This window comes from Parus major, chromosome 2, assembly GCF_001522545.3.
Source record: "Parus major isolate Abel chromosome 2, Parus_major1.1, whole genome shotgun sequence".
Taxonomy (NCBI): domain Eukaryota; kingdom Metazoa; phylum Chordata; class Aves; order Passeriformes; family Paridae; genus Parus; species Parus major.
Window position 1 is genome coordinate 131717754 of NC_031769.1, and position 27920 is coordinate 131745673.

At 40.6% G+C, this 27920-nt stretch overlaps 1 protein-coding gene and 1 long non-coding RNA gene across 4 annotated transcripts; one reads left to right on the forward strand and one right to left on the reverse strand.

The window, feature by feature from the left end:
* Nucleotides 1-940: 940 nt before the first annotated feature.
* LOC107200983 lies at nucleotides 941-19198 on the reverse strand. Of its 2 annotated transcripts, XR_004496211.1 has the most exons (4): nucleotides 18662-19198; nucleotides 9517-9672; nucleotides 8049-8194; nucleotides 941-2002 (listed from the first exon to the last, which is right to left on the reverse strand). It is a non-coding gene; the product is annotated as an uncharacterized LOC107200983 (long non-coding RNA). The 2 variants fall into 2 exon arrangements; XR_001519918.2 differs by lacking the exon at nucleotides 18662-19198 and having other exon boundaries at nucleotides 9517-11523.
* Nucleotides 5546-27212, forward strand: DCSTAMP (dendrocyte expressed seven transmembrane protein). Of its 2 annotated transcripts, XM_015620136.3 has the most exons (5): nucleotides 5546-6023; nucleotides 6103-6219; nucleotides 19219-20274; nucleotides 25247-25567; nucleotides 26269-27212. In XM_015620136.3, the coding sequence occupies exons 3-5, from the start codon at nucleotides 19249-19251 to the stop codon at nucleotides 26338-26340; spliced, it is 1419 nt and encodes a 472-aa protein (XP_015475622.1). In that variant the 5' UTR covers nucleotides 5546-6023; nucleotides 6103-6219; nucleotides 19219-19248; the 3' UTR covers nucleotides 26341-27212. The 2 variants fall into 2 exon arrangements, with proteins under 2 accessions (XP_015475622.1, XP_015475624.1); XM_015620138.3 differs by lacking the exons at nucleotides 5546-6023; nucleotides 6103-6219 and adding an exon at nucleotides 12067-12167.
* Nucleotides 27213-27920: the final 708 nt, after the last annotated feature.

Consider the following 27920-nt stretch of genomic DNA (forward strand, 5'->3'; position numbering starts at 1 on the left):
TAAGGAGTTTGTGGGGATCAAGGAGCACCGTGGGGCCCTCCAGGAGCTCTGTGTAGCTCTGGACATGGCTCACCACCACTGGGCCCGTAACACTGTCCTGAATTCCATCGTACCACTGGAATCCAGATCTGTCCTGTATTCTCCATGGACTCTAGGAATGAAAACTGTCTGTACTGTAACATTAACCACCATGGGAACTTGCTGCAAGTTGATGGACTTGCACTGACTTCAAAGCTTTTGTCTTGGAATCCACACCCCTTTTTCTCCAAAATCTTTGGTTTGGTAGCTCACAGATGCCTGTGCCATGCTGCCCTGCCAGTTATATTTGTGCTGGTGAATGATCACTCAGTTATTTCCCCTCTAACAGCTGGTAAGAAGCCCTCAGCATCACTGTTTTTGTACTGCAGCATTGTTGGCTCAGGGCAGAGCCTCAGCCACCTGTCCAGACTGAGTCTTTAGTGGATCCTTCAAACCCAAGTGAGACAGTATTAGGTATGGTTGATAAAGCCTAAATTCCCTGTTACAATGCAAGTTGACAGTAGTATCCACGTTGGTTTCAAGGACAGCAGGACAGCTTGAAAAATTCTCAAAACATAAACATTTCCAGTGACAGCTGTAAATGATTTATGAGCCATTCTCCATCCACATTGACAACTAGCATATGAATAATAAAGAATAAACTTAAATTATTTTGTACAATTACTGCTTCCTCAAACAGTCATATTAGATTACGTAAAAATGTAGTCTATTCTGTTAAGTCTGCTCTGCTTGTGTTAACACAAATGACTACTTTTGTCACCAGTTGGCTAAACTGATGCAGAGCTTGGAAAATATATTTCCTGAGCTAATGGCATGAACAAATAGCCACAAAAGAGTGAACCATTTACACATTTCTCCTTTGGGATACAAAGTTCAGCATAATTACCACAAACACAAAAGATTCTGTACTAGAGTTTTAATTAAAAACAAAACCAAAATAAAATATACACACTAATTTTGAGTTTGGGAAACAGAAACCAGTTCCATTCTTCTTTGCCACATGGACTAATAACCAGTTTTAATATGCTGTATTTGTGTCACCAAAGCCATTTATCTTAACCTGTTGTAAGTAAAGAACTTTGAGGCAAAAACATCCACAGGCCATTTTACATGGATTGCTTTGCAGTTAAAAGGGAGATAAATATATAAACCAAGTGTTTCCAAGTGTTTTATGTCATAATTTTATTCACTTCATAAATAAAATCACAATATTCTGCAAAAAAATACAACTTTATGGTTTTACTGAAAATATTATTTAACCTTGGGTTGTGGGCAGAACACATCCTGGCCAGCTGCATGGAGTTGTGCCTGCACAGAGTTTTTAAATAGTTAAATGTAGTTCAAGAACATGTTTTGCAATCACATTGGGGTGAAGCTCTGTGGTATATTCTGAGTATCCCTGATTTTGGATAGGAAGTGCAGTGGACTCTTTTTCCATTGGGTACCCCAGGAAGACCTTGTCTGCCCACTCAAATATACCTTATGACAAATGTACCTGTCAGTAATGTGTACCCCACTGGCATCCACCAGGTATGGTCAGCTGAAGAAGTGTTTTGCTCTTCTTATTCCTTACAACTCTCAGAAAAGTGGAAACAAGAAATTTTAGTTAGGCTCTTAAAGAGTCTTATGTTTCTTCTGACACGCACAGGCACACCCTGCTACTCTAAAACTGAAAAGCACCAAGCAATTAAATGCAAAGACATATGAGAAAGGGCCACCAAAGAATAGCCCTGGAGGCTGGGTCAGTGTTTTATTGACAGAAGGTCAAGTAAACTTCCAATGTGAAGAGTTGTTACACAGCTTTACACATGTGTGGGGCAAAATCCTTCAAATGATCCTTGGAAAGCCAGCTCCACACTCCCATCACAACAACTTTCCACAGCTCCCATCATCTGGCCAGCTGTTGATAGTCAAGACAGCTTGAGAGTTTTATTTACATTGTATGGAAAAGGAGATATGTATCCTGGACAGGGAAGAAAAAAAGCAAAAAAGGAAAAACAAACAAAACAAAATCAAACCAAATGAAATTAAACAACAGCAACAACAAAAATTAATACAAAAAACTCCCAAAAAAACAATCAAAAAATCTCCAAACAAACTGACATCCAGCTGTGGGACTGGGAGATCCTCCAGTCCCATCTGAAGAGGGAGCTTTGTAGGTCATTGACTATGATTAGAGAGTGGTCCAACATTAGTAACTAAGGATAAAGTTCTCCTTTCCCCCCTGTCCCCAGAAAGTTCTTAAAAGTATCTAATTTAGTTTTTCCTCTCTCCTGCCACCACAAATATCTCCTCTCCCACTTTGTGGGAAGGATACAGGACAGCATTGAGTATGCTGGGTTGGTACTGGGGAGCTGCAGGGGGCTGTTTGGGTTGAGTGCTGCAAGAGTGCTGCAAGGGTGCTGCAAGAGTGCTGCAGGAGTGCTGCAAGAGGCTACCTGGGTTTGTGGCTGGAGGTGGAGAGGGCAACATCTGTGATGAAGCTGAAGCATGGGGTGGTCCTGTGATGCATGTCGCAGCTCTGACCCTGTAGCAGGGTTTAAGGAAAGCTGTCCACCATGGCAGATCATTCCACATGAGCACAGGAGACAAGCCCCTTTTCAGCCAGTGTCTAATGCATCCGGTGGCTGAAGAATACAACCACCAGCTCTGCATTGCAATTTTGTGATCTCTAGCCAGTTTGTGGTGGTATTTCCAGCTGAAGTCATGAACTGCCACTGCTATGTTGATTACAGAAGTAGCCAAATCTGCAAATGTTTTGCCTTTGTCTGAAAGTTTTGAAAGGTGACTCAGGACTACAGCCAGACTTCTGTGAAGCTCCAATACACTTCTGATTGAATCTCTGGACAAGGGCATGTCCAGAACAAGAAGGCACCTGGGTTGGCTGGTAGCTAAGCCACAGGTCTGGTGGGGTCAATAATAACAATCTGAAAAGGAGTTTTTTTCATGGCCTCATCCTGTTCTAGATTATAAACTATACAGAAAGGAAATTTGGAAGTTTTAGAAAGGGAGAAGGATATGAGATGCTCCATGATTTGAAGAAAATGCCTGGTGTGGAGCATGGGTTTGCTTCCCAGGGAGAAAGATAAAAGCCCAAAGAACAGTCAGGCGTGGAGAAGCATGGAGACATGGAAAGTTGTATTATATTGTTTTGTCTGCATTATGTTTTGTCTGGGTTGCATGAACGAGGGAATTATTAGTGTATTAAAAATGTTAACAAAGTTTCTGTGGCTAGGAGACATCATGTGTCTAAATCAAAACCTAGATTTTCTGCTTAAATAGAGGACTAGAACTGTAGGAAAAGGTCCAAGGTGGGGGTTTTTGCCAAAAAAAAGGGAAAACCAATTGAGTACCAACTACATAAATTCCACTAATGTGGAATAGGTCTTTCTCTTCTAGGGACATTGGAGTGGCACTTAGAAAGAAAAGGTTTTTCCATTAAAAAAATGAAACAAGCTGATTGTATTTTAATGAATATTTAGCAAACTACAGGAAATAAAGGGTTCATACATACCAGACTTCAATAGTTACTCATTATACTAGAGCAGGACTAAACTCTCTATGGTACTGGCATTCTGAGTAAATGGTAGCAAAACAATTTGACTAAAGATATGACAAAGATTTTTTTTCTTTCCAGTAACATAAATCCAGTAATATAAATCTTGTTATGAAACTTAAGTGAAACAAGGAGGAAATTCACTGGTTGTTACTGAAAAGACTTGGTTGCACTTCCTTTTACAGTCATTCCACCTCATCCATATTTAAACAATTTCTGTGGAAAATATATAGAAATAAAGAGCTTTCAGTATAATTGAGGGTTGATTCATTGAGAAATTGTAAACTGAGAAATAGGAAAAGTAATTACAGTATATTGAGCATCTTCCTTTATTCTCATCCAATTGAGTAAAACATTTACAGCATGCCAAAAGCAAAGAAAATGCAATAATTATGTCATAGCACCGATATTTTCTTTGGGAACACTGAAAAGTACAAAACAGGGCATTTGCCACCTAGAAGCAAGTTATTCAGCCAGAATTTTTGACTTTAATTATCCTATGATAGAGATTTTAAAATATAGTGTAATCTACATTTCATATTTTGAGCACATCCCAGGCTAACTCTCTTTGCAAACTCTCTTCTACACTGCCTCAGGTTCCCACAAGGGACAGAGGAAGCAGCCTCAGGCTCATTCCCTGTCCTGCTTCCAGAAGGTTTGGCTGGTGTCTATAAACAATCCTTAATAGTGTCATGGCTATTATTGAGCTCTTTCAGCGCAGTGTAATTCATCCCATTAGCAATTACAGTTCAGCACAAAAGTGTCCTCAAGACAGCTACCTTTCCTATAAATCTTTTTGTTAAAATCAGTTTTTAACCATGTTTGCCTGGTGTTGGCGTGTGATCTGTGTTGTTTGAGTACTTGTAGAAAGCTCAGGCTCTGACTGGCTAACTTCAGCTGGAAACTTGTCTTCCTAAAAGCCTCCTTACTCCCCTGTTTTCTGTCAAATGCCCTATTAACTGATAAATCTTCCATGCTGCAACCTGTTTCCCCCAGTCTTTCCCATATTTACAGAGAGTTTTGTGGTTCCACATTGGTTTGTCTCATCCTGAACACAATCTTTGCCTGATTGCAGGAAAGGAAATGGCTCATGAGCTGTTTTCTTCCTAACAAAGCACAAATGTTGACGAATGCTAATTGAAGTTTTGATTACTGAAGAAAGGATAATATATGGGAAGCCTGAATGTTGCTTTTCATGAAAACGCAGAAGGAAGTACTTTGGCAAGAATAGAAACTCATATTCTTGTAAAACATACACTTTACCATTTAATGTTGGGTTTTATATTTTTGTTCATTTGATGTATGCTGTTTACCTGTAACAACTTAAAGAATTCATTGCTGCAATCACTGTACCAGACTTACTTCAAAACTTACAATGAATCAGTTTAAGAGCCAAAAAAATGTGTATAACCACAGGAAATTTCTTCCATTTTCCACTCTTTGCAGGCAACTAGCAGTATTTATATCATCAATAAGAAAATGCTTTTCTGTTACTTTTTCACTACACCAAATTTCTTTTAAGGTGTTATACAGCTAATCCTCTGATTTTAATAGTAAGTGTCAGGGTCAAAAAAAATTCTGTATAGGTCTGAAGAAAAACAGGATTCCATCTTTCAGTTTTTTTACACTGGAAGCTCACTTTTTACTAGTGTTATAATATTATTTATAAATAAACGTTTACTTCTCCATATTTGAGTTTACTTCCTCCTGACCAGAATTGTCATGAGCTGCAATTTCCAGTGGGTAGGCTGTGTGCCATCCCTCTTTGCTTGCTTCCATAAGGAAGAATATCTTTTAAACTGTCAGGGAGTAGATTTAGATTAGATATTAGGAAGAAAATCTTCTCTATGAGTGTGGTGAGGCACAGGTTGCCCAGAGAGACAGTGGATGCCTCCTCCTTGGAAGTGTTCAAGGCCAGGCTGGAGGGGGCTTTGAGCAGCCTGGTCTAGTGGGAGATGCCCCTGCCCATGGCAAGGGAGGTAGAACTAAATGATCTTTAAGGTCCCTTCCAACCCAAAGCAATAATTATCCTGGGAGATAGCACATCCTGTAAAGTTACAGGGCAGATGGGAACCCATAAATTAATATCTCATGAAAGTCTATTTCTATAACTCTGCAAACATATCTGTTGAGGTTTGTTTTACAATGCTCTGTGGGTTTCATTCTGTATCTTCCCCTTTGTTTTACCACTTCTTCTTTCTCAAAACGCTATTTCTATACTGGTTTTAGTATCATATATTCACTGTGCACAAGAACTAACTTCATTGAATCAACCACTTTCTCCCTCGTCATTTCTTTTTAATATAAAGAAGATCTTTTTTAGCACAACTATGTGAAAGGCAGAAAACAGGAGGCAGAAATTTCAGTCTTTGGTCAGAAATAGGCAACACAAGGAAAGGCTTTGGAAAAACTGTGCAAGTATTGTCTTGTAAGCCTCAGGCTGCCTTATTTCTTTTTTTTTTTCTTTTTCTTCTTTTTTATTCTTTTCTTTTTTTTTTCTTTGTCAGAAAGGACTTTCTTATTAGGCACTAACAATACCCAAACATCCAAGCAAGACTGAAAAATAATACTTTACTGCAAGTTTCAAGAAGCAAAGCTACAAATGCCTTCAAAGTAACTGAGGGGTAAGGATGGAAATGCCAGACCTATTTTATAGCAACATCATCAGATGCTTTGATAGATCCATTATAAATTCAACTTACATAATTCTAAGCTTAGATTGCTATCTAGTTTCTGTTCCTTGGTCCCTTGGATATATTATTTCTTTCCTTATCTCACTGATACTTTTCATAGCATACAGTAAGAAATTTATTAATAGTGTATCAGATTTCCTGGTAAGATACGGTCCAACAAATGCTGTTATTATATTTTTCTCTTTTTTCCATATAGCCTTTTTTCTTTATCATTTTGTCAGTATTTGCTGTTTGGGCATCTTCACTGGAACAATGCTGGCTTCAGTTATCTGGAATACCATATATTATAGAAAAATGAGATTGGAATTGCTTTGTATTTCATTACAGTGTAACTGTCTGGGGTAAAAACTTTTTGTGGCACATCCTATTTGGTTTTCATTTTCTTTGAGTCTTTTAAAGGATTCAGTTCTTATGTCTGGTGTATTTTTGCTTTGATGTAAAAGCTAATAAGATATTGAGTAAAGATTTGGATGAAAACACAAAGGAGACAAAAAGGAATGAAAAATCAGTTATCAATGTATGAATAGTCTGAGGGTCACTTTAAACTGAAAATAATCTGGAAGCCACTTCTAGGAAAAGTGTCTTGTGAGTATCCCCAGGTGTACCCCCATCAAGCAGGAGTGTATACAGCATCTTCAGCCTGAGAACTTCCTGCGCTCTTCCCAGTCCATTCCCATTATTGTGGCTCAGCAGAGAATATTTCCCCTCTCAGATTTTCTGGAATAATGTCTTGTTCGATATCTAGCCAGTCTAACAGTGTCAGAGTGATACCATTTATTTTGAGGGGTTTTAACAGTATTTTTTTTCTAAGCAGTGTGATTTTGTAATGAGTTAAAGCAGCAGTAGATGAGCAGCTGGGTACGTAATGCTAAGGAGGGTGGGAATGTTCAGGCCAGGGTTTCACATGAGTCCAAAACAAGGTACATGATTGCACCAGGCAAAACTCCAGCCCAAAAGTATGTGCTCATGAATCTGCTCAACAGTTCAGGCTGTGGAGTGAAGGGCAGGAATCCCACAGGCAGCCAAGCACCAACCAGCATTTATTTACAAGTAAGGTTGTTGTTACAGACCCCTTAATCCAGGATCTCACAGATGCTGTATCCTGTTTTTTGGAAGAGCTAGTTTGGCAGGTGCAGCTCCTCATTATAACTGTGAAACTGCTAAAACTGCTTTTTTAAACTTTGATTTTATGTTCTGTTTGAAATGCCTATTCTCTCTGCATTTGGAGGTAGCAGCTGTAGCTGGCTCTGTAATTTGTTGGAAGTGGCATCTCCTACATAGAAGGGGTTATGAAATATAAACAAAGTAAAGTAACTTATAGCAGCAAAGAGAGACACTTCCAGCTTTCATGAAAAGAAGGATGTGATAAATCTGTGCCTTGGGCAGCCACTTCACAATAGCAGATGTACCCTCAATCAAAACTCTGTAGGGAGATTCCAAGATCTCATTTTCCCAAGACCAAGTCAGAAGCATTTATGTGACGATCAATGACAATTAGTGAGATGAAAACTCTCTGCTTAACTACATTCCTGGAGACTTTTAGGAACCTTCCTCAGCTCTGCCTGCAGGAATAGTTCTTTATAGCAAACATCCAGTCAGTGTTTTCAGATTCAAACAGTATCTGTATATTGTATAAAGAGTAGTTCAGCTACCAGTATTAAATACAAACTTTACCCAAGCTCAGCAGTATTTGGATTGGGTTTTTCACTGGGCTCAGAACTGAGCTTCCACAATCCTGATTCAATCCAAGAACCACTTACTCATAGCTGTTTTGTTGCTGGCTCCAGACATACTGCTCATCCGGTGCAGCTCTGCTCATTGGGAATAACAATCCACTGTCATTATTTCATTTCCTCAGACATTTAGAAAATAAAATGCAATTGTCTTTTTTTAATCTAAATTTCTGCTGTAACAGTAAAACAGAAACAATAATTAGAGCCATGACTCAAAAACAAGGGTGCAAATATTTACAAATGCTTATGTTTGTTTGTTTTCTTGCTGTCTGGAAGCCAGCCACAGGGAAGGGCTATTAGTTGCTAGCTGATTTTCCTTAGGTAGGAGGAAGCAAAGCAGAATAGGGAATGTTTTCAGTGAGACATGGTGTTCAGAGCTCTGAACTTGCTTTGTTTTTGCCACACGCAGCTTACACAAAAGGAAATAATCTTCTGCATCCTAAAGAAAAACCCAAAACACCACTCATCCAGCCTGTATGTTACAATGGTTGAAGCACAGTGTTATCCAAACTATGCAGATCACGGTTGAAATTAACACACATACTGTGTTACATCATTATCTGTTGAAATGCATTGAGTAACTTCCAGAACAGTAGGATCTCAAGCAGTGAGATTTTTAATACCTTTTATTTGCAAGCAAGTTTTGCTAGTCATTCTGCAGGGATTAAGAAGAAAATTGGGGAAAAGGTAATAAATGCACTAATTTTTAAATGATCCTAACTTTTTTGAGTGCAGAAGCATCTACACTGTACTGGTAGACAGAGCAGAAGAAAAAACAGCAGTCATTATTTTACTGTTGATCAACTTTGTAAACTGACAGTTCCTCCCATTTTGCAGTGGCGAGTAGTCAACAACGTCAGCAGGAAAGTCCAGGAACCAGACAGCCCCAGCAGCTGATGTTTGCTAGATATTCCACCAACAGACGGAACATTATCCCCCCTCAGCCACCAGCAGGCATCCACCTTGGTCCCAGAAAATGTGGTACTACCAAGAGTTTGTGAGGGTGTGCTGTGAGTGGGTCACTAAAATATTCTGTGTTAAAAAACCTGCCAAAAACATGCAGTGACACCAGCATCCTGGTTGCTGCATATGGGTTGAGAAAGACCAGCTGAAGGTCTTTATCAAAATGCTCTATCTCTGAAGGGAGCTATGGTCTTAGGCAGCTTTCAGACTGTGGGGTTGATTTTCACATTGGCTGTATGTACTTTACAACATACTTGATTCTCTAGGAGACGCTAGAAATGCTGCCAGTCACTGCCAGCACTTAATCCAAGTCGCTGGGTATGGGTAAAGCCTGCCCATACCACTCCTTGTTCTTGAAAACCTAAGGGGTGGAAATGTCCCTCCAGATGACCATAAACTACTTTCTTTCTCATATATAGCCCAAGGGAATGCAAAAAATGCTTTTCTTCAGCTGTGCCTTTACTAGGAAGACCAGCCTTTAGGAGCCCCAGGCCTTTGAAACAAGGACAAGTGTGGAGCAAGGAGGACTTACCCTTGGTGGAGGAGAATCATGTTAGGGCACACTTAAGCAAATGTGCAGCCCTGGGACCTGACAGGAGGCATGCATGGGTGCTGAGGGTGCTGGCTGATGTCACTGTGAGGCCACTTTTGATTGTCTTTCAAACATCACAGGGCCTGGGAGAGATTCCTGAGGAGTGGAAGAAAGCAGGTGTTAGTTCCATCTTTGAGAAGGGGAAGGAGGATGATCCAGGGAACAGGTCGGCTTCATTTTGCTCCCTGGGAAGGTTACAAAGCAACTAATCTTGTAAACCATTTTCATAGAGTATTCAGCATGTATTTATAAAGGGGAATTCACGATTACCCAATGTGACAGACTGCAACGAGGTGACTAACTAAGTGGGGGAGGGGAGAGCAGTGTTTACCTCGCTTTCAGAAAAAAGCTGTTTTTCTGAAAAAAACCCAAAAAACAACAGTTTACCTTGCCTTCAGAAAGGCTTTCCACAGTGTCTCCTATAATATTCTCATAGACAAGCTGACAAAGTATTGGGTAGATAAATAGACAATGAGTTGGACTGGAAACTGGATGAGCTACTGGACCCAGGGATCAGCAACATCAAGTTCAGTTACGAGAAGTTCACATGTGTGAACTTGGGTGGTGTGTCCCATGGATTGATTCTGGGGCCAATACAGTAAAACATCTTCATTACTGACATGGTAGGGGTGCACCCTCAGAAGCTTTGCAGATTATAATAACCTAAGAGGAATGCCTGATACTCAAGATGGTTGTGCTGCCATTTGGATTGGCCTCAGAGGCTGGAGAAATGAAAAGAGGAATCTCAATGGTCATGGAATCAAAGAATAGTTGAGGTTGGAAAGGACCTGTGGAGGCCATTTCTGCCCCTGCCTCCCCCTCCCTATGCAGGGTCACCTAGACCATGTCCAAATGGTCCATATTCCCCACTGTGTGAGTCTGTAAACATCTGCTATATGCTGCTATCAAGGCTGAGATGCTGGGTTCAATGGAATCTTGGTCTGACTTCATATGCACTTACCTGCATCCTTTGACAGAATATTCTCTTATTTCGTAATATGAACAATATGTCCTGCTAAAAGATCATTTCATCCATTCATCCTATAATAATCAGAGACTTTCTCCAGTTATAGATGGTCCACTGTATCTAATTATAGCCCTATATTATGCATAATTTAGATGCTATGAACATTGTGCTATGTTCACTTTTCTGTCTGCCAGCTTTCTGAATTTGTTCAGTAGCTGCTTTTGGAAGAGCGGAGGTAGGGCAGCTCTGTGCAGGGGAAACCTGGGCTCAACCTGCTCCTTCAGTGCTATCCAGTACCTGCTGGAAAAACAGCTGTCGGGAAAAGTACATACAGAGATGTTTCAACCAAGAACAAACAGATAATGTGCATGCCAACACTACAGTAGTTGCTGATTGGATTCTGCAAAGAGGCCAGGGACTGAGACTCGTGTACAGCTCTGGATCTTTGAAATCAGAGTCTAAATGAGAGTCAGTCTCCAATTTAGAATTATTTACGTGTAGCAGGTAACATCTCTGCAATGGACCAAACCACCTACACTACAGTGACACTTCTGAGAAAAATTAATCTGAAAGGTTAAACATGAACAGTAAAACCATAATTGCAAATTAGTTCTAAAAATTGCTGAAAAAGAAAATATATGAAGGATGTGATTGAAAAGGTATCTCAAGCATGTAACAATCCTCTTACTCTTGTTGCTGTTGTTCTTGTGAAGCTTCTGCATCAGCCTTTGATTTGCTTTAATATCTGTTGTCCTCTTTATCAGATGGTCCTGATGACAACCAAATAAAAGGACTGACTCGTTCAATAGATCAATCCAATAATTGGTAGGACATGTGTGATCCATTTCAAGTGGAGAGTAGAGTTCTCCAGAATCATCTTTCTCCTCTGTTCACACAAATGCACATGCAAACCGCGTCTGCAGAAACCAGTAGTAAATTTAAAATAAAAGTTTAAATACCAAAGTTAAAGCAAAAGTTCCTCTGCATAGCAGTTCTACCCTCCTGTATATAAATTATCTCTATTATATATTTATATTATATATATATATGTATATGTATATATGTGTGTGTGTGTATATATATATATATACACACAAGTATATGACCTGTGTCTTTATTGTATATTTAAGATGTGTCTTATTCTAAGGACCATATTCTGACAGACTGTCTACAAAAGTATTTGCACAGATCTCAGTAGGAACATTTTTGGGGTGAAAATTATTAGACCTTTAAATTTATTTGGGTACTGAATTGCTGCTAGTTTCAAAGGAAGTACCAAAATAGCTAAAATGTTCTAGACCTAAGGCATTACTCAACATAATAATAAATCGTTGAATTTTGGGCCCTGATCTCATTTGCTGATATCTATTACTCTGCCAGAAAAAAAAAAAAAAGGTGGAAAGTGGCACTTGCAAATTATATACTATTCTGGTCTTGCGCATAAGTTACTTCCTCATTAATCTTTGTCAAAACCAGAACAATTTCAAAATTCTAGTGTGTCTGACTCATTGAGGGAGGGTATAGGAAAAAAATTACTCATGTGAGATTTTTTACTACTGTCTGTCTCGATACCCTGAGACACACAGCACCGTGAAGAACCTTCAAGAGCTTTACAAGGGTGCCTGTAAGTAACATTTTAAGGTTAATATCCAGGAACTTTGGACAGTAATCATGGACTCAGCTAGCTGTTATAAGGAAAAAGGACTTGATTTAAGTTAACTGTTGTCACCTTACTGACTGGAGAGTAAGGGCATCAATGGGGTCTAAGTTTCCCATTTAACCTATTGTTTCTCTTAATAAGATTTTTTTTTATGTATAAGGATCCTGCACACTATTCTAGGCAAAGGACAAAAGGAAAATTCCATACTATTCCTAATGCTTGTGAAATAATTTACTCCTAAACTCTAGCAAAAGTATGTATAGAGCTATTCTGTGTAGGAAAGGGACAGTGTAATCTCATATGCTCCCTTCCTTTCCTCACACTGGAATTTTCTGTGTTTTGAAGGGTTGTTTTTGGCAATAGGCAAATTGTCATTTGCGTTTCCCAAACTGTGCCTACATTCCTTCCTCCATTTTAAGGGATATGTCTGTGGGTTTGTTGCATCACAGCTTCCTAACACAGCCCATAGAGTTGTGAGAAAATTTGATTTCTTGTTCTATGTCCCTTCAATAGTTGTCCATTTTCTATGGCTGCCCACAACACATTTTCTGTGTCCTTCTCTGAGTGCCCAGCTTAGTCAAATACAACCTGTGCTGGTAATTAAGAAGCACAGGGAGAGGTTCATCTTCCCAGGCTTTGCATGGCTCTGTCTGAGTAACCCAGACACATTTCACAGTTGAGCTAAAATTCTCATAGAATGCAATCCATCTTCAGTGATGGTGGACTTCTAAAACAGGTCTGAAGTAATGATTCTGGGTAACTGCCCTTTTCTCTTCATTGAGATATAGACAGCTCAGATGTGGACATCACAGAAGACTTGGATTGGAAGAACTCTTGTTAAAGATCATTGAGTACAAACTCCAGTGCCATAGACACCTCATATTAGATGACATTTAATCAATTTACGGCATCCTAAAAATCTTGTAATATCTTGCAATGTTCAGAATTATCCCAAGCTATCAATTTTCAATACATGAAGAAAAAGAGCTCTCACTCAGCTGCTATTTTCACATGTTTGTTTTCCCATGTGTATAAATTGTTATATTTGCATTGCTGTGTTGTTTAGTATTTCAAGCTCCTATGTGCACATATATGATTAGATATTTTAGTCATCTCTTCTGTTTAATGTGTTTAGTACCATTTACTTTCCTTCCTCATGCAGTTAAAAGCAAATGATGTGAACTAGAGAAATTATGAGGGTGTCAATGAAGCCCTGGGGTAGCTGCAGCACTGTTGCTGGATTTTTGATTGGGATTTTATTTCTCTATTGAATGCCCTACAATGACCGAAGGAAATAGTATAGAACTCCCTCCTGTATTTTTGTTTTTACTATGCCTTAGTTCAGCACTGGATTTTTTGACAGTATCCAAAAAAAGGAAGTAATTTTCTTCTATTTCAATGTAACTGATTCAGGCTAGAAAAGAAGGCTCCTGAAGCTGCCAAAAAAAGAAATATTTGTTTTGATATTCTTATGGTGTGCCTTCTCTTCTTTAATTCCTGTATAAAATCCCAACAGGATTTATGAGGCAAAGATCATTGGGTAGCTGAAGCAAGGCAAAGATCACCGTGAAGCTGGGCATCAATGGGATCTAAGTTTCCCATTTAACCTGGTTTCTCTTAATAAGTTTTTGTTTTTATATCTAAGGTTCCTGCACACAATTCTAGGCAAAGGAATTCTTTGCCAAACTTCCATTCTCCTCCTGAGATCAGCCCAAAGAACAGTGCTGTGCAAAGGAAGTTATATCAGGCTTGGTGTGAGGTGCAAAAACTGGGTGGTATTATTCAGTCCTAACTCAATGGCTCCTGTAGTCCCCAGGCTTTGCCCAACACAGGTCTGTATCAAAATAGAAAGTAGATTTAGAGGTCTGGCTCCTTTTTGTCATGCTTTGCAAAGTCAGCTGTGTCTCTGTTAAAAAATTACCCTAATTATTTAGTAAGTCCCTTTCTTTTACTCTTTTACTATGTATTTTCAGGAGATACCTGCTTCTTCCATTACATTAAAAGTTGGCAAGGTGCTTGCATGGGTGACTAATCCATATACTAGACATGTAGACCTACTGTTCACCTCTAAGCAATAAATAGCCTTAAAAAGCTAGAAAAGGTTTCACAAATACTTACTGCAAATATTTGGAGTTTCAATCTATTGCAGTTGGACTCAATGATTGTTGTTGGCCCCTTCCAACTCAATTGCCCTATTCTTACATTCTATCTGTAGCAAGCAATCATCAGCTGCAGGGTGAGCAAGGGACTGGGACAGGACCAAGCTGGTATCAGAGGCAGCCACAACTACTTGGAGGATGACTATGGGGGAGTCTACATAGAAGGCAGGAAAGAAATCATACACAGCATCAACACATACTATAAAAAATTACATAGCTCTAGCACAGGGCTCATGGCTCAGCTGGAAGGACGTTTTCTAGGTACTCTTGGTGCTATGTACTTCTGCTTCCTCAAATCTGTAGCCATATCTGAAATATCACAAGCAGGATCTTAAAATGTTTTTAAAATTTTCTTGTTTATTTTAAAATGAAAATAGAAAAATACCTTTTAAATATGTTGCATTAAATTCAGTACACCACAAGTCTTAAGAACTGTGGCCTCCTTGCCAGAGAAGCTCTTTTGCAGAATTTGTTTTTATAATTACTCCTGCCAGCATGCCATATGGTAGAAGAATAGCATGCTTCCAGAGCTGAGTAAATATTTCCTAGAGAGGAAAACTAAAGCACAGAAAGGTTCCCCTTGGACCCAACTATAAAATCACTTATGGAAGCAGAACTAGAGCACAAGAGTTTCCAGCTCCCCTCTGTGGGAATGGGAGATTTTCATCACTAGAAACTATGGTGGAAAGAAATTGGCAGTTGAGAGCAAGAAACAGCTTTCCAAGAATAATTCTTTCCTTATGCTACATAAATAATGGTAGCAGCCTCCACCTTAGTTCATATTACAGGACAGAAGAAAAAGTATTTTGCTTCAGACTGCAGTTGAAATGAAGGTTTTGTTCTTGTCAGCCTCCTGTTAGAATTCCTAACTGCACCAAACAGCATCAGGAAAGCTTTTGTGATTTATGTTTTCAAGAGGAATCATTCCAGAAAGCTCTCAAAGTTTACTATTTCTTTAAGTTCTGAATTAATCTTTTTAGTGATGCCAAAAAATTATTCCTACCTCTAAGTTAGACTATTATTTTCCTTTCCCAAGCATTCACAGCTGTTTAAGTGCCTGGTGATATAAGAATGTTCAGCTTCCAAACATTTTTTTTAGGTTTAGAGTTCTCATCCTTTGAGCGTGCTCACTCAAAGTACACTCCTGTACTTAATGCTGAATATCTATGCCTGTTGCTGATGCCCTAAGTGGGGAAAATTGAGGTGTCAGACAAGCCACAGAAATGCACACTGTGGGCCTGACTCTTACCCTGAAAAAGTTTCAGCTTAGAGATGGGTTCTTGAGGGGATGAGAATGCTCTCTTTGTGACCTTGAGTGACCATGGAGAGACACCTGAGCATCCATGCCGCAGGCTCCAAAATTCACTGTGTCCTTACAATGCCTTTCTTGAGCTATAGGTTCATGCAGGTTAGGACAAACCTACCATGTATGTTCTGAGTGCTGCAGGGATCTCATGTAACAGCATTGAATATGCTCAGAAAAGGAGACTTTCTGATTATTTTCAAGTTCTGTCCATATTTTGCAAGTCTCCAGCCTCCCAGTCCAGAAGTACTTTTATTAAATCTAAGGATGCAGTCATGCCAAAATCCCAGTCACATATTGCAGCCATTTACTGAATGTTTATAAGCATTAACCCAAATCCACCATACCAGTACATACAAATGCCCAAAGCCATGTAAAACCTGTGCCTGAGAACAGCTGGGAAATTGGTGCTGCTAAAGGTAACTCAGTGCATTATTTTCTTACACGCGTGTTTTGGATAGTAGTAGATAAATGCTAGCCTTTTTGCATTTTATTTTGTTAAGTTTTCTTAAATCAAGAACAGAATGCCAGATGTATTCACTGCGCAAGGCAATTTTTCTTAGATCTACAAAGAAGTTGTGGCAGCACATACTGTTTAATGATCTGCTCATGGAGACTCAGAATTTGCTGACAAGATTTGCTGGCTCTTAGGTCTGGTTCTGCTTGATTTCAGAATCATAAGCATCTCCTTTTTGCTTATGTTTCCTAAAAGAATGTCTTTCAGTAGAAAAGGACAAAGCAGACCATGCCCATAAGCAGAAAGGCAGCTCTGCTCATAGAGCTGGAGCCAGGTGGCTCCTGTGCTAACTCTCCTCCCCATTTCATTTGCAGCACCTTCCCAAACATGGTGACTTCTACTTACTTATGGGACATTGATTAACTAATTTTGCTCCTGTGAAGGAGCTGTTAATTGTTCTTGTACTTCATTTACAGCTGAGTTCGATTAGGCCCTGGAGTGGAGCAGTTTTGTCAGCCTTCCTAAGCCCTGTGATAGTGCCAGGAATTAAGCCCTGAGTAGGCACTGAGAGCCTACTGCCCACTGTTTGCCTGTGCTGAAGTGGTTAAACACAGAAAACACTCAGCATTTTTCAGGATAGTCCTCAGCACTAGAAAGGATCAGGCCCAGGTAAGGCCAAGGAAAAGCAGCAGATCAGTACAAGAAGATCCTAGCTGGTGATAGATGCTTGCTCCCATAATATTCAGCTCCTGTTGCACACTAAGGAGATAATGACACAACTAATAACTAATTACACTGAGAAGGAGGGGGAATGGTGCAGTGAGTGCTAGGAGGATTCATAAAGTCTAATGCAAATAAAATACAGTATGTGTAAAAAATTATAGTTTAGTTCCTGGCTACCTGCTGTGTTCAAGCTAAGCAAAAGACAAACTAATAGCTTCAGGATGTATTTTACAAAGACAACTGTTCTCTATTTAAGATAAATTTACTGTTTATTTTGTTTAATTAGTATCTCATTTGTTCTAGAATATTAAAATGCTAATATGCATATGAATTGACCTTGCATCTTTGGAGAAATTGCACTATAAATATTATTATTATTATTATAGAAAATCAGGGAAAGATATGAACACTGAACTGTCTCCCATCAAACAGAACTGAATCACAAAAATACTCTGTAATTTACATAACAGGCATTTATGGTTAGCAGGAGAGATGGTGACAAGCACAAGCTATTAGTTAGGGTTAAAAAGGGTTAAACACAAAATTGCAGAATGGTAAGGCTGGAAGGGACCGAAGTGAATCATCTGGTCCAACCTCCCTGCCCAGGCAGGATCATCCCAGAATACGTGGCATGGGATTGTGTCCAGGTTTTTCTTGAGTATCTCCAGTGAGGGAGATTCCACAACCTCTCTGGCAGCCTTTTCCAGTGCCTGGTCACCCTCACAGTTCTGAGAAGCTGAAACAATTGATGTCTCGAGACATTTTGGGATGTGTGTGTGTGTGGGGGGGGGAAGGGGCAGGTCGAAGCAGTGCCCTGCCCCACAGCCTGTATTGCAGCCCTGGCACACGGGGCATAGTGCTGCACACCTCTCCCTTGGAGCCCCTCACCCAGCTCCTAAGTGGCCAAATGACTGCAAGTCCCACCTGGGAGAAGGGCCAAGGGGTGTTCAAAGTGGAACATGAAGCAAGCATGTCTTGGTTCTACCTCCTCTTGGAATTCTTATCAGCTGCACACCACTTCAACCCAGGAGTGGTGGTTATGTGGCATGTTTTTTATGTATTCTCTGTCTTTCTGTTTCTAATTCTTTCTTCTCAGAATTTTTGTGTAAGTTCTCTGATTTTCTTAAGTTGCCAGTAAAGTTCTTTTAGTTTTTTTGACCTCTTGAGAATATCTTGTCTATATCTGTCTCATGTGCCTAACTCAGAGCTTACATGAACAACTTCAAGCCCTTTGAAGAGCCATGTCAAGCAAGGTTTTTACAAGAGTAAAGAAGTTTTTCCTAAAGTTCTGGTGGAATTTTCCGTGCATCAGCTTCTTCCCACTGACTCTTGTCCTATTGCATGGCACCACTGAGAAGAGCCTGGATTCTTCCTCTTGACACCTTCCCTTCAGATACTTGTATACATTGCTGAGATTCCCCTCTCAGTCATCTCTTCTCAAGGCTGAACAGGCCCAGCTCCCTCAGCCTGTCCTCCTACGAGAGATGCTCCAGTTCCCCTCACCTCTTCACAGCCCTTCTCTGAGCCTGTTTCAGGAGCTCTATGTCTCTCATACTGAGGAGCCCAGAACTGGACACAGAACTCCAGATGTGCCTCACCAGCGCTGAGCAGAGGGGCAGGGTCACCTCCCTCAGTCTGCTGTGAATGTTCTTAATGCACCCCAGGATATCTTCGGCCATCTAGGCCATGAGGCACACAGCTGGCTCATGGGCAGCTCACTGTATATGGACCACTTTGTAGGCATGCTATCCCAGGAGAGACCCAAAGAAGGAATGGTGCCTCTGAGGCACAGTTTCTTTGCTCTTTACTAACCTACCTCCACCTGAAGAATCTGTGCTTCATTCCCCATTCCTGGCAGTGTGCACATGCTGCTTGACCAGCTCCTTCCTCCCTGGCAGCTGCTCTGGCTGCTCCCTGCAGATCCATGCTCCCCTTCATGGAGCTACCAACAGGACATTTCTGTGCTCCTGTCTTGTCCTTCTTGGTGCCTACAAGGCAAAGGTAGCATCTGTGGGGAGCAGTGGGTGCTACAGCAGGCTGATGTGTCTCTTACACACACACACACACACTGACACTCACACACATGGACATGTGCATGTGAACCATTATCTCTACATAGCTAATGAGAAATCAAAGCGTGCAAAACATAAAAGGACAAAAGATAGAAATCCTTTTAGAGTCATCTCTTCAATATTTCTATCTGTGACATTGAGGACAAATATTTTGGTCTCATGTGTGGTGGTTCAGCCCCATGTGAGTCAGACCTGCATATTTTGCAGTGTGAAGAAGTATCAGACAGCCAGTTAAAAGCACATCATTCTCAGTAGTGTGACCCTGTAAATTAACAGTGTTTTTCTTTTCCTTTCCTTTTAGTTTTGTGGTGTCAGCAACAATCAGAAGAAAATGCAAAAATTCATCTCAATAGCCCGGAATGCATGGGAAATTTTTATATCTGAAAGGAAACCTGGCTGGAAGTATCAGATGCAGCTTTTTGCAGTTTGCTGTGCAGTTGGCTTCCTCTCCAGCTTTCTATTTTTCCTTAGCATGCACTTCTCCTTGGCACACCACTCTTTGGGGCCCTTACTGATTTCTGGATTCATCTGGATTTTGCTTTCTATCATGCTCTTCTGTTTCAAGCACCTGCGCTGTTTTAGTGCTCTGTTCCTTCTTTCTTGTGGACTGAAAAATGGCAGAGATGCTCTTATTACTGCTGGCACAGGTGTTGTAGTGGCTAGCAACATTCAAAATATTTTTCACAATCTGAAGGTTCTGACAGACAGTATAACTTGTCATTTAAAGCATGAGCAATTTGCCTTGATAAAATATTATGTTGAAGCAATAAAATGGATTTATGAGGTGGCCAAGCTTCCTGCTGATCTACCTAAAGATATAGTGGTCCTAAAGCATGAATTCACACCATCTTATTCAATTTCAGATGATGCATTAAAACAAGAGCTAAATGACACAGAGCAAGAAATCCAGAGAATAGCTAACCAGATATCTTTTATGTTGACTATACTGCCCTATATAGGTCAGAAAGTATTGCCTATATTTGGGGTTTTCCTAGTTTCTTTTGGAACTGGCCTCTTTATCAAAAAATTTGTGGGTTCTCATAGTGTCAAATTTAAGAATACTTATATCACAAAACAATTCATTGCATTTGATGAGCACCAAAAGCAACAGCAAAAACCCTGTCTTCTGCCACTTAACAGAAAAGAGAGAAAAGATTATGTGACAATCCCATCCTTCTTCTTCACAAGAAAGGACAGGAAAAAAATGCTGTGTTCTTTTCTCCCTGTAATTATTCATCTTTGCATCTGGCTTCTGTTTGCTGCAGTAGACTCTTTGTTTTATTTGTTAATTATTTCTGTGAACAAATATCTCCAAGAAGTACCGGATCTAGACATTCAACTCAGTCTGTTTCAGAATGTAAGTACTTATCAGTACCATATATTTCTTAGATTAGTGCTGAAAAATTTCCCTTCATCTTCATCAGCTTCAAGAGCAGACATGTAACAGTGAGCCGTCAGATGGGATATCTTTCATTTCAAAAATCGCCATTGCCTCTACAGATACATATGTTGGGTGGAACCAGACAGTTCTTCCCAGAGCATTGTCATATTTCTAGAGAATGGTAAATTTTAGAAGGACTTTCATTGTTCCATTCATATATGTGCAGAAAACCAGAAGCTTAGAATTGGAAACTCATAAAACTGACATTTGTGAAGCACTACTGTTCAAGTCAAAAGTCACTGTGGCACTGAGGTAAGAAATGCCTACCTTTCTTTGAGTAGTGTGAGGAACTCATCACTTGTATACATGGGTGCATATACACAAAATAATAGCTTGTTGCCAAAATCTCCAGATTCTTCTAGCAGGAGCAGCAGCAGCATAGAACACCATAGATTAACTAGGCTGGAAGGTAAGTCTGGAGGCCATCAGACCAACCTCATGCTCAAAACAAGGAAAACTGGTTAGAGCATGTTGCTAGTAGCACCAAGGTTGTGGGTTTGAGTCCCTTATGGGTCATTCACTTAACAGCTGGACTTGATTCTTGTCAGCATTCTTGTTGACATTTGATTCTTCTCTCTTCCAACTCAGAATATTCTGTGAGTCTGTGGCAAACTTCAGAGATAGGTCAGATTGCTCAGAATCTTGCCTGAATATTCTTAAAGGTGGAGATTTTACCACTGGAGTGATGCCTTTAGTGCAAAGTAAAGCTACCTGGTTTGATAGTTCAAGAATTACTGATCCCAAGTTAATAAAGCAAGAGCAGCAAAAGGCCAGCATGGGTGAGCAAGGAGCTCCTGACAAAGCACAGAATAGGTGAAAAAAGGGAGAGCAGTCCCAGGAGGAATGGAGATACACTGACCGACTATAAGGACCGGGGCAGGAAAGCCAAAGCCCACCTGGAGCTGAATCAGGTGAAGCAGGTGAAAGGGAGCACAAAGGTCCATAAGCAGCAAAAGAAAGATGTGGGGAAATGTAGGTTCACTGTGAAGAGCAGAGGGGTCTTGGTGGCAACAAAGGACACAGAAAGCCTAAGGAACTGAATGGCATCTTTAATCTGTGTATTTACTAGGAAGACCAGCCTTTAGGAGCCCCAGGCCTTTGAAACAAGGACAAGTGTGGAGCAAGGAGGATTTACCCTTGGTGGAGGAGAATCATGTTAGGGCACATTTAAGCAAATGTGCAACCCTGGGACCTGACAGGAGGCATGCATGGGTGCTGAGGGTGCTGGCTGATGTCACTGTGAGGCCACTTTTGATTGTCTTTCAAACATCACAGGGCCTGGGAGAGATTCCTGAGGGTGGAAGAAAGCAGGTGTCAGTTCCATCTTTGAGAAGGGGAAGGAGGATGATCCAGGGAACTACAGTCTGGTCAGCCTCACTTTTATCCCTGGGAAGGTGTTAGAGGATATAATCATGGAAGCCGTGTTCATACTTGTGAAGATCAGGAAATCTATTAGGAGTTTTAAACGTGGATTTATGAAGGCTAGATAATACTTGACCAATCTAACAGTTTTCTATGATAAAAAGACTGGGGTGCTGAATGAAGGGAGAACAGAGGATGCTGATTGTGCTTTTATTAAGGCTTCCACTGCTGCAGCACTGGAACACAGCATCTTCATTGACAATCTGATGAAGTGTGGGCTGGATAAAAGGAGAATGACATGAACTGAAAACTGACTGAACTCTTGGACTCCAAAAGTTCAGACTTGTGGTACACAGCCACTTCTGATGTCCCCCAGGAGTAGACACTGGAACTTATGCTAGTTACCCCTTCATTAATGACCTGCAAACACAAAAAGATGGTAGCCACACAAGCCTGCAGACAATATAGAACTGAGCAGATTGTCTGAAATGCCAGTGGTTTGTGCTGTCATTCAGAAGAGAATTGGGCCAAGAGAAACCTCACAATGTTCAGCAAAGGAACATGCCATGTCTTGCAGTCCTTGAAGAGAAATTACTCCATGTTGGGAGTTAACTGACTGGGAGGTGGCTTTGCACAAAAAGGCCCTGAAAGCTGGACACCAAGTTGACCACGAGCCTGCAATGTGCCCTTATGGCAAAGTGGTAATTTGGGCTGCATTAGGCAGAGCATTGCCAGCAAGCTGTAGAATATGATCCTTCCTCTCTGCTTAACACTGCTGAGACTCAGTACAAGAAGGGCATATAGTGGAGTAAGGAGTCAAGGAAAGGGTAAGGAAGATGATTAAGGGACAGAAGCATCTGTCACATGAGAAGAAGTGGGGACTGTTCAGGCTGAAGGAGAGATGGTTCAGGGGGATAAGTGTGTGTAAATAAGTGATGGGGGTGGGTGTAAGAAAGAGGAACCAGACACAGGAAAAATTTCTCCCATGAAAGGGTTGTCAAGAATTGGAATGGGCTGCCCAAGGAAGTAATGGAGCAACCGTCCCTAGAAGTGTTCAAGAGACAACTCAATAGTTTAGCTTTTATGGTGTTTGGTCAATGACCTCGGAGATATTTTCCAACCTTAATTGTTCTATGATTCTGTGACTTTTTGGTGGTGCACAGTGCGGGGAGAAAAGAAAATTAGGACAACTGAAGGAAATACATTTTTTTTGTTTACTTTTCAGGTGATCAAACAATAGAACAAGTTTATGAGATAGGTTGTGGGATCTCCATTCCTGGAGATAATAAGAACCCTGCTGATCACAACCCTAATCAATCTGTTGTAGCCTCATTATTTGCTGTGTTCTGTTGTGTGTGGGGTTATGCCTGTGTTTCTATCTTATGTACCTTGACGGCAGTCTCTTATCATAACCTGCCTTGGGTGTGACCCACATCAGGGCAAAGGAGCTTATCCCCACTATATATGAGCAGAAGTCCTGAGCCTGACCATGTCTGGCTGATTCATGAGTCCTGTACTATGAATTTGCCCTCTTTGTGTGCATTGTTCACTCACATGGAAAGCTGTTTGCCTCCTTCAAAACGGAAAACTAATGTCATCATCAGATTGTTTCTAGTTCCCCAAGGAAAGCTAATTACATTAAAATGTAAAATTCAATCTCAACAGATTTGTTATATCAAGCCTCAGGGCTGATGATCTCAGGGAGCCCAGGAAGCTGGGTGAGCAGGACAGACTCAGAGACTTGAGATATTTATTAATTAGCATGAGCAATAAAGTTCTTCATGCACTAGTAACCCTGTTTCATATTGAGTTCCTAACGAAGATCTTCCTTGCCTATACATTTGTTCAGCTTATGGATAAAATGTCTTGAGACAGTTTGGAACAGGATAATATCAAGAAAAGGCTAACAGGCTGAAGATGGGTAGCATGCTTTGAGAACTTGATTTCTCCAATGAACATCTAACAGAAGTGCCTGGCCTCTGTAAGGTGATTAGAAAAGCCACAAGGAAGAGTTTATTATTCCTCTAACATGATCAGAAAAGAGGCTGGGTTATTCAGTGTCCCTACAGTGTTCTTACACACAGAACAGGAAGTTGCCTGCCAGTATGGTCCCAGCAGCAGGTTTAATTTACCCTTCTTATTGAGCATTTCAGTCCACAAGCAGTGAAAGACATCAGCTAAGCAAAGACAGCTACAAGAGGAGGTCAGGTAGCCTCGTCTGTGTGACAGCCTTTGGTCAGAGCGCTGCCTGGGCCAGTGTGTGTGGCTGCAAAGAGGGGACAGGGTTTAGTGCCATGTGGGCATGGCTGGGTTGCTGTTCTGTACCACCCACAACATCACTGCAGGTGTGGTTCCAGGGGGAAGAAAGGGTGAGCACCCCTGACCATGAAATATTTTTGCCTCCCTCCTTCCATTAGGAAGGTTGTCAGGATCAGCCCTGCCCCTGCCTCTCCCATGCTCTGCTGCCTGTTGCCTTCCTGTTCCTCCAAGACTTGACTCAGGCAGATGGTGCTGAAAAGCAGCGCTGGTGTGGCAGGCAGCTGCAGGGAGCAGAGCGGTGGAGGCAAGCCCGAGCCCAGCCAAGTCCGAGCTGAGCTGAAAGGAGCTGAGTGGAGCTGGGTGGAGCAGTCAATAGCGCCAGGGCCAGTACTGGAAGCAGCTGCACAGAGTTGAGTCCAGTGTCCGAAGTGGTGGTGCAGTGTGGGGGGACAATCCTGCTTTCAGGGATTTGTCTGTCATTGCTTTCTGCTGTCTCGGGCTCAGGGACAGAGGGAGTGCTGTGGTGAGTGCCTGCCACCTTGTCTTTGTCTGGGAACAGCCATGTGGTGCTGGGCATAGGAAGAGCCACCATCTTGGCTTTGTCCCAGGGCCACGTGGAACATGTGGAAGTTGAGATGGTGAATATCTTTTGTAGGTAAACCACCTTCTCTTTTTATATACTTTTGTTAATAATATTGCTGCTGTTACTGTGCATCTCTTATTCCATTGCTTGCTGCTTTCAGTAACTTGCTATCTCAACACAAAGTCTCTGCCTTTGTCCCTCTCTTACTGGAAAGGGAGATGCTTATTTGGAGTTTAATTTTTGGCTGGTATTAAACCACCATGGTGTGGAAGCACTGCTGATCGTGTGCTGAGACAAAACCAGAGGGACAGACACTCTGCTCTGCAGTTTTACTCTCCAACAGGGCATCTGAGCAGAGTCATAGGAGTAGAAAAATATTAAACCATTATAAACCATTATAAACAGATTAACTAAATATTTCCCTATCAGTGCCACTGAGAAGGCAAGTTTTTAATGGTCCAAAATGCTGTGCATTGTCCCAAGAGAAATCATGAAAATAGAGTCCAAAACATTTATGAATAACCAATAAATATATTGTTTTGAGCATACTGTGTATAGACACTGGAGGGTCTAGATGATTTAGGATCCTTTGTAAATCTGAAAAGGTGGTAAAGTGGGACAAATATTAAGAAAGGAAGGAATCTCTATTATAACCAACACCTTTTTTCTCCTTTTCTTGTGCAGAACAATGAGAGAAGCTATATAATTTCTATGAAAGAGCATATTGCAAAGACTGATTCTTTCAAGATCCCTTTGTTTAAGCATAACTGCATCCCTCATCCAGAGCTTGCTCTCTCCATGATATGGATTCAGCTTGGAGTCATCATCTTCTTTTTAATAATTTTTGGGTTATTCTCTGGCTTCCTGACTCAGCTTAAAATACTCGTTTCAACTTCCTTTTATCCTGATACCGAGATGAAACGGATACATTATTTACATGCAAAATTACTCAAAAAAAGAGCAAAGCTACAAGAGAATACTGGGAAGAACATGTTTGCAAGAACGGTAAGCCATGAGATCCAGGGGAAAAAAAATCTCCCTGGGTGGTAGCCAGATCCAAGAAATACTTAAACACTTGTTAACTTCAATAATAAGCTAATAGACTTTCCCCAATGCTCAGGAGCCAGAGACACGTTGACTAATGGTAAGATCAGATCATCATTCAGTTGGTTTGTTCCATACTTCAGCACACATGCCTCAGACATGACATTGGTATGCTCAAATGACTATGTGCTGGAAAGAAAATACTTCTCAGATTCAGAGTCCTCCAGAGAAGTAACTTCGTTTTCATGAACATATGAAAAGCACTTAAGAGTATTCCTGCAATCTAGACAGAAAGTTCTAGACAGTGAGGGCAGCCCTAAATGTAGAGAAAGATGTTCTGGTATTGCTTAGCAATATGGAATATGATATATTTCTGTTTTAAAACACAGTGTGACTGCAAATAGCATCAGGAAACAAATCTTTTTGCTTGCAAATTATCTTGTCTATATATGTATATACACACACATTAACACACTAATGGAAACAACTAACACACATGCATATACTTATGGCATATCCAGATAGAAAGCTACAGACACACAGAGTTTGGTTTTTTACAGTCTTTTTTTTACTGCCCTCAATACTGACTATACAGGATATTAGTGTCTGGGTGATCTAAACTCAGTAATACTATCATATAGATCATATTTCTGTCTTTTCAGGTCAACTTTTGGTTTCCAATCCTCAAGGCAAGAGAGGCAGTGAGGAGGAAAGAACTGAGTGTAACAGAATGACCGGATGATGTGAAAAAGACCAAGTGAATCCTTGGATATGGCTGAGATGCTTTAGCTCCACCTGTGTTTTGCACCATCTTTCCTGTGAAATTTCAGTTCTGAAATGTAAAAATTTCACACACAAAGGCTGAGCAGAAGTATTTTGGAAAAGATGCCATTGTGGATAGTGTGCAGTTCACCTCAGATTGCTCTGGATTGCATCAACAGTTGTTTTTCAACTTAGCGTTTGCATTATCTGGTACTTGAGAAAATCATTGATGATCTGTTCTTCTGTCTAAAAGCAATAAAACAGTTTGGAGCTTTTAGGACTACAGCAGAAACCTCTTGGGTTGAGCTCACAGAGGATGTAATGGCAGCAGCAGATTTGTCTTCTTCACATTTGCCAGACACTGAAGATAGAAGACACAGCAGAGACTGTCCATTGCCTTCTGGGATGGCCAAGAACTGGGACTTAGATGTTTCTAGATATTTTTATCTATTTCTCAAGTCTCAAGCCCTTCAGCCTGGATCTTTGCCATCCCTAGCTTCTAGTCTTCTACCTAGTCTCCCACCCACAATTCCTTACTTGGTCTGTCTCCCACATCCACATACCCATGGACTGTATCATTAGTGCAGATTGTACAATCCCTTTGATAATCGTGACAGAGGTCATGTAAAAGGTAGAAGTAAGAATGGTCACAAGTGCTAGAACAGAGAGGAATCAAGTGCTGTGGGTGCAAACAAGCTTATCTTTAAAGGCTGAGGCATGTAAGTAGAGGTGAACAATGTTTCAAATCTTGCAGACTAAGGAAGCTTGAAGAAACAAAAATGGTCTTAATTATGTTGCATAAGCACCATTGACTTCAATGAAATAAAACTGATCCAATACTGAAGTGCTTCATGTATTCAACCAACATTGGTGATGTGACCTTCATATGATACAAGAACAAATGCAAAAGGTCTAAAGATGTAGGAATGACTTATGTAGCTTTAGAGATTTAATGCAGAGCTAAAAAATGTACCCAACAGGCAGTGCATTTCTGATTTTCAGACACAGACAACTTCCTTTTTTAGTCTGAATAATAGGAAATTCTGCTCCCTTCCTCTATAATACATGCATGGTTTCAGGACAGCCATTGATCAATGTCTCTGTTATCTGAATGAATTAAGACTTAAAACTCTCTGGTTGCAAGTCAGAAGTTATTTTCCACTTAAAGTACTGAAAAACATGAAGATTGTTTTTCTTCGGGCCTTCACTTCTTCATGCATGCAGGTGGTTCAGGTTGCTGGTATGACAACAATTTGTCTCTGGGAAATGGTACTGGATTAAAACCATGCATTATTGAGAGTTGTGCTGAATGTCTCTGAGAGGCCTATGTCCTTTTTGTTAAAGTGGGACAGCCTGAAATAGTAGCAGAATGTCAGCTTGTATTTTAGGTGCTACTGTCAAGCACCAGTAGCAAGAAGCATTCTGGTGAGAGAGAAGCAATTAGGAGGTTGCTCTAACTTTGGACTCACAGAACAGAATAGCTATCCAGGTACTATTGGTAAGAGGATCACACTCTTGTTATCATTGCAGATGAAAGGGAAAGAGTTACATG

What these genes read in the sequence shown, in the direction of transcription:
- DCSTAMP (XM_015620136.3), top strand. Translation starts at nt 19,249, where the DNA reads ATGCAAAAATTCATCTCAATAGCCCGGAATGCATGGGAAATTTTTATA. An exon ending in AACTCAGTCTGTTTCAGAAT is followed by an intron (nt 20,275 to 25,246) that starts GTAAGTACTTAT and finishes TTTCTTGTGCAG; the next exon opens with AACAATGAGAGAAGCTATAT. An exon ending in AGAACATGTTTGCAAGAACG is followed by an intron (nt 25,568 to 26,268) that starts GTAAGCCATGAG and finishes CTGTCTTTTCAG; the next exon opens with GTCAACTTTTGGTTTCCAAT.